Here is a 13,119-nt window from a genome sequence, read left to right on the forward strand (position 1 = left end):
AGTGCAGCATTGTATCATTTCCCTGCTGGAGTCCTTTGTGATCCACTCTGCGCATTACATGTCCCTGTTCCATTTCCTGTTTTCACTTTTTTCTGTTGTGGCCACGCTGCTCAGTTTGAAAGCAGGCGAGGAATATGATTGGTTTTCCTCTTCGTGCTTTCTTAAATTGTAAATAACTTTTGAATCATAATGATGCTTGTGAAGACAAAGGGAAGCACGTTGAGTTATGTTGCATTGCATATCAAGTTTCTTCTCAAATTTAGAAAGTCTAATTTTTATTAACATAAAGAAGTGTATATAAAGAAAGGAGAATGGAAAAATATACAATTTCTAAAGACAGAAGATAGATTTTTATGTTTGGAGAAGCCTTTTCACCATTTATATCTGTCCAGATGTAAACACTCCAGTAACACTTACTAAGCAGCCATTTTGATTATTTTGTGGTCATTCTTTTAAAGCAGACCTATTATGCATCTTCAGTTTTTTCCTTTCCTTCAGTGTGTTACATACTGTAGGTTCTTGTGCATGTAAGAGATCTTTAAAGTTAAAAAGGTCAAAGTCCGCAACAACAGAAGCTCCTCTCTCCGACAGAAAACACTGCTCCTGAAACGACTTGTCAGTAGCCCCGCCTTTAAATCTGTGACATCACACTACATCACCATGTCACACATTTGCTTAATTTATGTCTAGGCATCTATGGCATGTAAGAATTGTTAGAACAGCTGCTCTGTTGTTATTAGAGGTGTCGGGTCAGGCGTGTGTGAGCTGACCAATCAGAGCAGACTGGGCATTCAGGAGGGGGGGGGACCCGGATGTCTCAGACAGAGGGGGAATACCGTGCTGCGATCAGTGTTTCCCAAAGCCCAATATGACATCCTCAAATGTCTTGTTTGTCCACAACCCAAAGATATTCACTTTCTGTCATAGAAGAGAAAATAAACCAGAAATTATTCACATTTAAGAAGCTGGAATCAGATAATTTTGACTTATTTTGCTTGAAAAGTTACTCAAACCAATTAATTATCAAAGTAGCAGACTAATAATTTAATAGTTGACCAGCTCTTATATGAGAGCACCAACACGAGGCATTATAATTGGCACTTTTCACTGGCTTTTTATAGACAGAACGATTAATCAAAACAATTGCCAGATTGCACAGTTATGACAATAATCAGCGTTAGTATTGATTGCAGGGTGTTTTTCAGTTATCAGAATCAAAGATCTAATGTTTCTTTAGATACTCACAGTTTGGTACAAATGCTCATCAGTCATATGTGGAAAATATATCTTATAAAAGGTAGAGACACTAATCCCTCCACATATTTGAGCTCTTTCTACTCTTAACTCTTACTCTGTGATTAATAGGTGCATCAGTAGTGACACAGTTTGCGGTTCCTTTCTCTAACTGCATGAAAAAGCCACAGCTGATATCAACAAGTTGAAGCTCATTCATCTGCTTTTTATCTTAAGTAGAAGTCGACGAGAACATAAAAACAAATTACAGCCCGACACATAATGACTCCTGGAATGCCTTGAACAATTCAGACTGATGATACACAAGATTGTCAGACTATCTGGGTTAGACGAAAGCCTGAATACATCGGCTATATCAACATAGGCTTGGTTTATATCAATGTAGACTCTAAATGGCAATTTGTAGATGTTTATTTCTTATCAGTATTCAAAGTGTCAAATGCTTGTGTGTGTTGTATTCCTGTTAAATTGATCACTCAATTTATAAAGTGTATAACGTGCTACAAACCTATTGATAGTGAAGAAGTCACAGAGCAGCAGCTCAGTCATCAAACACATCTTTCTTCTCTCTCTCTTTGGCCTCTCCTCACCCCATGATGTCTCTCTGCTGTGTATTAAAGAGGGAACTTGTGAATGGCGTGATTGTGTATTCAGTAAAGAGGATGGCAGCTGCCGGCCTTGGCGTTGGCCAGAGCTTATGTGTGTGCTCGGGAGTGTGTATGTGTGTTAATGGTAATCCGGTGGATCCTGATGACTTACCCTTTATCCTTTATGAGTGTGCATGTCGGGCTGCAGCAAAATAATTTGGCCCTTCAGTAGATTGCATAATAGCACATGAAGTCTTTGTGTCATAATCTGACAAATTTCGTAATCGGGCAGATTGCAGAGGGCGCTGGCCCGGTTTTAGACTGATTGAATAGTTTGTAAAGTCTGCCTTTGTTGCAGTCTCGGATCAAATGTTTACTGTATCATTCTTGCTTGTGCTTTCCTGTTATTTTCTTTCACATGTAAGGCTGCAGCTATTGATTATTTTCATTGTTGGTTAATCTATCAGTTATTTTCATAATTGATCACTTAGTTGTCTGGTCTTTAAAATGCCAGAAAATACCAAAAATGTCCATCAGTGTTTGCCAGAGCCCTACATGACATCCTAAATGTTTTTTGTCCACAACTCAAACATATTTAGTTTACTGTCATAGAGGAGCAGCAAAACCAGAAATAATCATATTCAGAAAAAGCGGGAATCAGAGAATACTGAATATTTTTCTCAAAAAATTACTAAATCTGATAAAGCAATTGTCAAAATAGTTGATTAATTACATAGTTGACAAATGATCGATTAATCCATGCAGCTCTAGTCTAAGTAGATAGTCTAGCGAGACAGTTTAAATGAGTTTTATTTTGTTTTTGTCGAGTTTCAACTTTACGATGATCTGCATGGTAAAATTACTCTTTTGCTCAATGGAGTCCGTTGGGTTTGAAGAAAGCCATTAACGACTGTTCTCAAACTGTTAGAATAACAATCTAACAGTGACAAAACAAGGACACTAGGTGGACATAATAATGACAACTAATCAATAAGTCATTGCAGCTCTATTAATATGTAATCTGTTTGTGTTGAGTGTTTTCTGTTTAGCTTGAAAAAAGAGATATCTTTAGTACTCAGTGTACTGATCAATCTCTCCTGTTCTGCTCCACAGTGGTAATGTCTTGACTCGGTGGCCTCTCCAGCCCAGTGAAGGACGTGCCAGTGCCGGGCTGCTGCTAATGGGAACTCCTGCTCCGCCATGAGTGCTCGAGATGGCGTTGGTGGCATGGGCACCCTGGGCCGGCGGCAGCGCTTCGAGAACTCAGAGTTCACCGTGCGCATCTACCCAGGCGCCCTGGCCGAGGGCACCATCTACTGCCCGATCAGTGCCCGCAAGACCACCACAGCCGCTGAGGCCATCGAACGTGTCATCGAACGCCTGCACCTGGACCGCACCAGGTGTTATGTTCTGGCTGAAGTGAAGGAGTTTGGTGGGGAAGAATGGATTCTGAACCCCTGCGACTGTCCCGTGCAGAGGATGATGCTCTGGCCCCGCGTGGCCCTAGAGCACCGCGCGCTGTCTGGCGCCGAGGATTACCGCTTCCTCCTGAGGCAGAAGAACCTGGATGGCTCCATCCACTATGGAGGCAGCCTCCAGATGTGGCTGCAGGTGACGGAGGAGCGCAGGCGCATGCAGGAGCGTGGACTTCTGCCACAGCCTGATTCTCAGGGTGACCACGCAGATCTGTGCCACCTGCCGGAGCTCAACGAGCGCTCGCTGCTGGACAACCTGCGCTCGCGCTTCCGCCAGGAAAAGATCTACACTTATGTTGGGAGCATCCTCATCGTTATTAACCCCTTCAAGTTCCTGCCCATCTACAACCCCAAGTATGTGAAGATGTATGATAATCATACACTGGGAGATTTGGAGCCACATATTTACGCTGTGGCGGATGTGGCGTACCACGCCATGCTGCAGAGAGAGAGCAATCAGTGCATCGTTATATCTGGGGAGAGCGGCTCTGGGAAGACGCAAAGCACAAACTTTCTCATTCATCATCTGACGGCTCTCAGCCAGAAGGGTTTCGCCAGCGGAGTGGAGCAGATTATCTTAGGGGCGGGGCCAGTACTAGAGGTAAGATAAAACACATCTTTGTTTTAAGAAGAATTTATTCATTCATTGGTTTCGCATTGAACTCCCTCTGGACACTGTTGGAATAAAAAAAATGACAGCAGAACTGGAGATATCGCCATTTTTATTTCACACATTCTTCTTTCTCTATAAAAGCTGTCGCCTACATTACCCACAGTGCAACTTAGCCACTGAGTGCCATCACTGGAGGAAGTTTATCAGATTGCATGCAGCTTCCTTTGGAACCACAAAAGGCTTTATACCGTACATATGCTATACACACTTTAATGTGTTAAATTGGTGGAGTTACCCTTTAAGCATTTGGACTTGATCTGGAGTGATAAAGCTGTGAGCACAAGGTTCTGATTTATGTCATCAGAAGAAGACCTTTATGTCGAAACTTTATTTGCTGCTTATTTTATGAATAACAACTCATCTCAGGTGTCTGTTGAGGCTTTGAGTTTCGAGTTGGCTGATGCACAGAGATTTCCTCATTCTTGAATTGAGACTTGACTTGGATTTGCCTCAAGAAACTGACAGCTCTTGTGAATGAAGCTGCCTGGTTTACGTTGTTTTTTAACTGAATTGGCAGACACCTGTGACACCAGCAGATATTCAGGTTGCATTGATATGTGTGGGCTGGAATTTCTCCTTCTGGATACATGGTCACTTGTATACATGGGTTTATTTCTGCTGCTGTACTCAACACTTGCTGTGAATGAGATTCTGTGCAGCTCTAACATCAGTTACACAACTGTCTCTGTGGTTGTGTCTGCCCCCATACAGAGGTTTATTGCACTTTCAGTCCAGCTGTGTGAGGATTATGCAGCACACAGAGCAGCTCTCTATCAGCACACAGCCAGTGGCCTATCACTGATTACAGTCGTAGATTCTTGTTTTTGTGATTGCGACCATTTTTTCCCCTGCACAGTGGAAAGATTGTCTCAAGGTAGAGCTCGTAGAGGCCCAGCGAAAGGTTTCGAAGGAAACTGGGTGTTTTCGTATCACTCAAGACATTCCACTCATATTCCTCTTCTTCTTCAGGGACCTGTCACTTCAATGCACGCCAGTCAGGAGGCTTTGACATGTTCACAACCGCACATTGTTCTCTCGTTTGTCTTCAACATCAACTGAATTCATACATACATAACACCCTGTAACTGTATGCACAATGCTGCCAGTCATGAAGGCAAATACTGGCTGCTTTTTGTATTTCATAAGGCTCACTGTCAGGTCACCTGACCACCAGCTGTTTACACTTGATTCTCTTACAAAGAACAGGGCAGCACTCAGAAATGCATACATTTCTCTTGGTGTTTCTTCATCTGGGTGTAGTCAGCCACGACTGTACAAACACGCTCCTTATCTAGGAGCTAAAGAGTTGTATCTTGAGTTTATGGCCACAAAATTCATTTATTTCAGTTCCTCCTAATATGATGAAATAGAAATTATTCCGTTGTTCGCAACGTCAATGTCAAGTTGAAAATGGCAGCTGAAAATCCAAGTTCAAAGGTAACCATCAAGTCAACAAGTAGCTCTTCGTGGCGTTTTATTGCCTTTGGTTTAGCAAACACGGTTCTCAGGAATGCCATTCATCGGTGTGTCTCCGGGGTTAATGTGTAAGCATATTGGGTTAATCCTCGACGCAGCAACACGAGTGAGTAGTTCTGAGTGCAGAGGAGCAGCCTTTAATTGTTTGCACAGTAAGATTGCATATCTGCCTGCCTGTGATTGATGCCAGGAGGGGAGCTGCGGTGCTACTGAAGAGAGAGATTGAGGAGAGGAGGAGGAGGAAGAGCAGCCAGCATTACCTTACAGGAACGCTTCATCTTCATTTCCTCTTAGGTAGATGAAGAAACACAGGAGGATTTCTATAATTATGTGTAGTTAAATTTAATCACGTTCAATGTCATAGTGACAGTAAAAAGTATTGACCTCCACTGGAGTTAATGTTCCATCATGTTAATGTAAAGAGCTTTGAGTTTAACCTTGACCTCTAACGTGGGCCATTGGTTTCAAGAGGGGAATTTATTTTACACAGCTTCTGCGGAGCACTACTGCATATGTGGGAAAAGTTTGTTGTGTCCCCAGAGAGAGCTGTGCAAAATCTGATAAGCTCACTCAAGTGATGTCACTTTCAATTGTACGTAAAACTTTACTAAATTGTTACACTAAATATCAGGGCCTCTTTACTTCAGGTTTAGTGCCTTGCTTATTGTCACTTGACTTTGGGTTTGATTGGGTTTTCCAGGCATTAATACACGGGCCAGTTCATCACACATAAATGACTGATACCAAAGACCGGGACAGTGACGAGCCTTCACCCTCATATTAAACAATCCTATAGCAAAACAAAGCAGACAGATGTTTTCTGCTGACTATCAGTGGCAGGCTGAAGTCACCCCGAGGCATGAAGCCTATGTATAGAGAGTTTTTTTTAAACTCCAGATAGAGGGTATCAGTTACAAGAGGTTTTGGTCTTTTTGGAAACCAGCCAACAGCTGCAGCGACGTGTTAAGATCCTGACAAGCCCTGTCGCTTCAAGAGCTTCAATTAATAAAACTCAGCTGGAAGGAGATGAAAACATGAACGGTAAGATAAACAGAGCAAGTTACAGTGTTTTGGTTGAACGTGGTTATTATTCTACATTTAAGGGAATTAGAGAAATGACGGGCTTTAATTTAGGGGTGGAAGTTTGAAGGAGAATGCACTGATTTCACTGACTGAATGAACACCGTTTGGACTTCAATTGACCCTGAACGAAGGTAAAAACAAGCATACGTGAAATATGACAAATACTTCATGTAATGTTGGTTTTGAGCTTATCTGCTGTCCGTCATTCCTGACGGTGTTTATCTTCTTGTGCCAGATATGACTGAATTGACATTACACCATAAATTCCTGTGACTACAGACCCCCACACTGGAATTTACTGTTTGAAGAGTTTGAGTGTCTTAATCTTCTTTGGTCTTCAGGCCAACAAGACTCTGGTGCTCCTGAATGCAGCAACAATATAAAACAGAAACTTAAGTATTTTGCACTTTAAATCTCTGCTTGTTTATGACTCACAGCTCGATATGATCATGACAGACGGTTATGAAGGAAAGCTGTTAGTGCAGGATTACTATGAAGGCCCATTTGCTGTATGTTTCTCTGCTTGCTTCGCCATTTGTTTAACAGCACTCATCAGTAATGACAGGTTTGTGTCTTGTCTTTGCAAGAGTTCACTGAGTTTGCCCACGTAAAAGCTCACCTTTTCTGTTTTCTTAAAAGCCTTTTCGGACATATCTACAAAGACCAAACAACTGTTGGATTAAAAACTTATAGATGAAAAATGTACTTGGATAATTGCAAGATGGCTCCTTGGTCTACTTTATTTATTTACTTATTTTTACTTTTCTTGTTCTAGCTAATAACCATGTGGTCTTTAACTACCACCCAGGCTTAACATCCAGGTGTCAGCCTGTCAAGACTTTGGGTTTACAGGTGGCCAGCTGACAGTTAAGAATGATAGAAAGCACAGGCAGGGTATGAAGGTCCGAGCAGGAATGATAATGTCCTGGTACCTTTCTGGTTAACTGAACTGATACGTCCACAGTTTGATTCGGATCGCAGACCTTTTGTTACATGTCACACCTCTTACTTTCTCCTCATGTTTCCTGTATATCTCTACAGTGTCTCCCATCAAACATAAAGATTATTCTATTACCAAATTACATAAAAATATGTTTTACCAACATTACTACATCAGCCTACCCTTAAAAAGGTGTAATCTGGGACATTTTCCTTTTCACATGTGAAAATTGTGAAATTAGTAGTAAACTTTAACAGCTTTAAACAAGCAACCACATCCTGGTTAATTGAGCAAAAAACCTTTACTCATGTTTTCAGGTTTAATTCTTAAATGTACTGCTTTTACTTGTGTACTTTATTGTATTAAGCTGTACTCAGTTTAATGCCTTTTTTATCACATTGTTTTTAATTAGGAACTGGGTTCCCGTCATGTTATAGTTCTAATAGAAGGCGATTTAATCACTATTTTAAGAAAGAACTGTTCCTGGTTCAACATTGTTTCTTCTGTATCTGACGCTGATGAAAACAAAGACTGCTCACAGGAAACACGGTCATTTGTTTTTACATGTGAGCAAAGTGACAGCTTAATATGAGCTCAGCTGTCTTCTGTTGTCCCCCGGGTCAGGAGGGAGCGTCTGGGGTTACCTCACGCTGCTCACTCTTGACAGCACATCATCAGGATCTGCTCTCTAAGTCCAGGGACGAGTGTCACAGGGCATTAGTGCAGGAGCACAGATAATGGTGTGTGTTAGCGTTAGTGGGGTGTTTGAGGGGCACTTTAATGCACTCTGAGCTGCAAGGCGCTGCTGCTGCTGCTGCCATCAAAGGACATGAAAACACCCACTTAAATGAAAATGAAAACAACTCCATCAGGGCTGCAACTAATGATTATTTTTGTTCTGGCAGAGTTTACCATCAGGTCAGACATCCAAAGCAAGTCTTTAGAAAATACAAAGACTTTTTTTGTCTCACTTGATTGTGTCCTGAAGTGTTTTCTTAATGTGCAACACATCTGGGGAAAATACTTTGATCACAAAGTCTAGTCTGGTTAGTTTTTATTACAGTATTCATATTTAGTGCATGTACAGGACCTGCAGAGCTCGTTGGCCCGGTGAGCGCCTGAGCTCCTGTTGTGCTCCCCCTCGTTCCCAGCCAACAGAAACACTCCCAGTGTGAGTCAACCCAGGTCAGCAGTTTCACCTCTCAGCATCTCCTTCACCGCTGCCTCAATACACACCGAAATGCACACACACACTTGCTCATTTAATACCATCTCCCCAGAGCCCCCACTAATACTGAGGAGGATTAGTGTGCATTACGGGATCTCCCCCGACTGGGCGGGGTCAGGCGAGATTTACTGTGCCCTGAAAGTGTTGTTTTCCTCAGGCTGCAGTGGAGAAAGAGACGAGATGAGAGAGACGGGGAATGATGGAGCACCGTTCATGTGAGCGAGTGTAAAGTTACAGTGCTGTGTGTGTTTTATTGAGGTGAAACTAGGGTAGAGAGTGTGATACCGGCCTGTGTTAATGCTTACACAATGGGCTCGGCCTGTAGGTTTATTAACATGCAGATTATCTTTACTGCGCTATAAGGGCGTGAATGTTATGGCGTCAAAACACACAGTAGCAAGTTACACAAGTAATATACCATAGAGTTATTTGTGTTGCAACTTGAGGTAGTGGTGTAGTTGAAGGATGGAGTTGCATCAGTTTTACGGGCACCTTCTCTCCTCACCATGGTATGAGAGGATTACATAATAAGCCATATGTTTAGAGCTGTTTGCTCAGGTTCATCCCAGATGATCCAGGGAAGGCTGATCTGTCACGTACACTAGTGGAAGAATTATGCTTTTTTTATTTGTTATTGTTTGTCTGCATATGGCCATGTTCAGACTGGATGCCCTGGACACTCGTATTTGAGTAACAAATCAGATTTGCCTGCAGACTGAGACTCATCTGTAGAAATGGGATTTCGATCAGATTAGCAAAAAATCACATTTCATGTTTTTTTTGTGTGTCCATCTAAAATCAATCTGGATACAATCTGGATGTAAAAAAACAGATGTGGGCTGGCAGTCTGAACATGGCCTATTATCCTTTGCTTATTGGTTAAATCAAGCCAGCCAATAAGTCAGCTGCAGACCTGACCACACAACCGAGCTGGCCTCTGTTCCACTACAGCTTCTGTAACTCAATCTGCAATCTCTCATTCAGCATTTCTTTCATTGGTCTTGCTGAAGAAATTAAGCACGTTTGTGGAGTTTAATTTTTGTATTCAAAGACAAATTGGCATTCACTACAGCACTTACTAATAGAAGTCCAAACTTTCATGAGTTCAGTGAAGTTAAAGATTATTTTGTGAGCACAAAACTAAATCTGAAAATTTAACTGTAATCCCTGTTTAAAAACCTTTGTCACTGTTCAGTTGAAATGTTAAATCCAGAATTATTCTGGGAAATAGAGTTCATTAAAGGTCATCAAAACAGTAATACTGACAAAAATACTGTCCTCTCATAAACATAGAGATATGTTATAGAGATAATATGTTTGGGCTTTTGACTGACAAACAAACAACATTTGAAGACATCAACTTGGACTTTTCGAAACTGGACTGGAGATATCTCACTATTTTCTGACATTTTATGGACCAAAAGATTAATCAAATGATTAATGCAGAAAAAAATCAGCTGATAAATCAGTAATAAAAATAATTGTTGCAGGTTGTTACGCTGAGATCATTCGTCTGGGCTTAATGATTCTGCCATCGGTGATTATATTTGAGTGTATAAAATAATAAAGATCGATAGATTACCTGAAGGGCTGGATGAGTTATGCTTCTTACCTCATCCAGATGCTCATGTCCTTCCTCTGTTCTCTGTAACCCTCATAACTGTCATTAGTCAGACTCATAAAACATATAAACCCCAGGAAATGAATGAATCACTCCGTCCTTTATTCACCTTCCATGGTGGAAAGTAGCCAGTGGAACAAACATAAGTGGACATTGAAACTTGTCTTGTAAGATATTGTGGGAAACTCTGTATTTTTAGCCATTATTGGTGTGAGAGATGTGGTAGGACTGTTGTGGTCATGTGGTCACACATGAGATGTTACAGACTCAAATTTAAATTAGAAAGAAGTTGAATGGAACATTAATAATGAGAGCAAAAGCAAAATGGGTCATGGCAGCTTTGAAACGATGTTGGGTCCAAAATGTTTTCTGTCCATAAAACAGTGAAGATGGCTCATCAGCCCTGTATAACAGGCACATTGCATAATAATAGATATATGTTTATAAATACACAAATATATACACAGACAAATATGTTAAGTCAGTGAAGTCACACTGGCTGTTCTCACACATTTGCATTGGAAAATGTTTTTATCCTGTATGATGAAAGCAGTGGGAAGATGCAGCTAAAGTTAGATTTGAATGTTTGGAGAGACATTAAAATGTTGCCTGATAAAACAAATAGATATAAACGTATGTAAGAGCTGTAACTAATCGATTATTTTCGTTATTGATGGATCTGCCGGTTATTTCCTAGAATAATCAATTTTTTTGGCGCAATACGTAAAATTGGCCACCTGTTTAGTTCGCTGGGCGAAGCATATCACCAGAAGAACGGCTAACTGCATTCTGTTTTTGATCCATGACTGTGTTAGCTTGTAAGCTCAGTTAGCCGTGCAGCTAGCTGGACTACTGTTACCACTAGCACAGGAGCTTTGATCTACGGGGAGAAAGAGGTTTTCAGGCCCAGGGCTAGCTGGTTAGCATGCTAACTTCAGTAGATGTCTCTGGGACTTTGACATTACGTCAAAACTGTTATTTCTTCATATTCTGTTGATAATTTTGATTAATATTTGAATGTTTTAAATTAAAAATCACTTTAATTAGTGATCAAAACAGTTGCAGATGTATTTTACTTTGATAGACTAATTGATTCATCAACCAATCAAAGCAGGTCTAGTTTTTATACATCTGCACAGGAAATGTATCAATCTCCTGTTATGTAACCACACTGCTGCGACAGCTAGTTACTGTTAAATGAAAGCAGTGACTTAGGTCCTTTAAAGCAGGTGTTCCTCTACTCTAGTCACATTTAACATATGATAACCAACAAGCAACAACTGCAGACTAAAGATGAGGAATGCCAACATCTCCAGCTGTTACTTCTCACTGTTTATCTCTCTACCCTGGTGCCAAGCTCTTATTTTCTGTGAAACTGTATACATGAAGACTGGTACCACTGGCTGGGAGAGAGGAGTACAGACTGTTCCTGCTTTGTTAACCATCAAGCAGAGGGTTGAGTGTTGATACAGCTTCTAACTGCGGCTGTAACAGCTCGAGGTCAGAGGTCACACACAGATTTGGTGGAGCCACATCAGTCTCACAGGGGTCGGAGTGTGAAGAGTGTTTGACTTCTTAGCTGAGTGTAGTTTCTGTTTTGTACAAAGGTAAACTCCAGTTGGATCTCTCATGCTAGGCAGGTTAGGTGGTGATAGACGGTACATCTTCTTCGTCGTCTTTTACATCTTCTTCGTCATCTTTTACATCTTCTTCATCTTCTTTTACATCTTCTTCCGCTTCTCCTTTTCTTCTACTCCTTCTCCTTCTCCTCCTTTTTCGTCACTGTCAATCACATGGATACAAGTCTACTTTAGCTCCGTGAATTTGTGATGGAAATATTTTGACGTTTCGACGGTAATCAAAAAAATAATCGTCAGATTAATCTGTGTCGAATATAAGTATTAGTTCCGGCCCTACATCTGTTCAGATATATGTCATCTGGAGATGTTTATTGCCAATAAAAGAACATCTCTTACAGCATCTGTCTAAGTCTGCTGAGTCTCGTGTGTCTCGTTACACTCTCTGAGCCAACTAGTCAGTCGTCAGCAGCAGATATCAGCAGCAGCCCTACAATGTGCCTGTTTGTGTCCCCTCACAGGCTCTTTATTTATGCTGGGGTATGCCAGAGTTCGCAGGTGCCTCGTCAGCAGCACACACACACACACACATACACACACACACACCACAGTCAGCACTTGCTGTCAGACTCGACCAGCTGCCCTACTGCCCCGACTACACCTGCAGCAGTGTGTCACATAGAGACGGGGCGGACAGCAAAGTCTTTATTCTTTGTGACGTAAAAGTCACGGTGCCACATCCAGTCACAGAGGACCTGCTCTGTGTTATGGGGTCTTTAAATAACATTAATCTGGAGCTCATCTGTGTCGTTGAAAAATGTCATGAAATAACTTATGTTGTGTTTTCACACAATATAAAAAAAAGACTTTACTTCAGACTTCATATTTTCTTTTCTAATGAAAGTCTGATTAGTTTATATTCAGTCATGTAGAGCTGAAGCAGTTAGTTGATCACTCTGTGGGTCGATAAACTGAAACAAATACGCAAATATTTTAATAATATAAATCATGTCATTCCTTTTAAAGAAGAAATTTCACAGTTCACAGGCTTATCAGATGTGAAACAACATCTGGTTTTCTTCGTGATACTAAACTAAATATGGACAAAACAAGACATTGACGTAAGTTATGTCCATTATGGCTTTTGGAAATTGTGTTAAAGGACATTTGGCACTGTTTTTCAACATTTTACCGGCCCAATGATT

At 41.1% G+C, this 13,119-nt stretch overlaps 1 protein-coding gene across 11 annotated transcripts in view; it reads left to right on the forward strand.

Annotated features, from left to right (window-relative positions):
- Positions 1–13,119, forward strand: part of myo9aa (myosin IXAa) — a 116,180-nt gene that overhangs the window by 26,332 nt on the left and 76,729 nt on the right. For all 11 annotated transcript variants that reach the window (XM_084356605.1, XM_084356609.1, XM_084356610.1 and 8 more), the window contains exon 2: positions 2,955–3,917. In XM_084356605.1, coding sequence (XP_084212731.1) covers positions 3,042–3,917 — 876 coding nt within the window. In that variant the 5' untranslated portion in view covers positions 2,955–3,041. The remainder of the gene's footprint in view (positions 1–2,954; positions 3,918–13,119) is intronic.

Source organism: Pagrus pagrus (assembly GCF_965226575.1).
Source record: "Pagrus pagrus genome assembly, chromosome: 1".
NCBI classification, from domain to species: Eukaryota; Metazoa; Chordata; class Actinopteri; order Spariformes; family Sparidae; genus Pagrus; species Pagrus pagrus.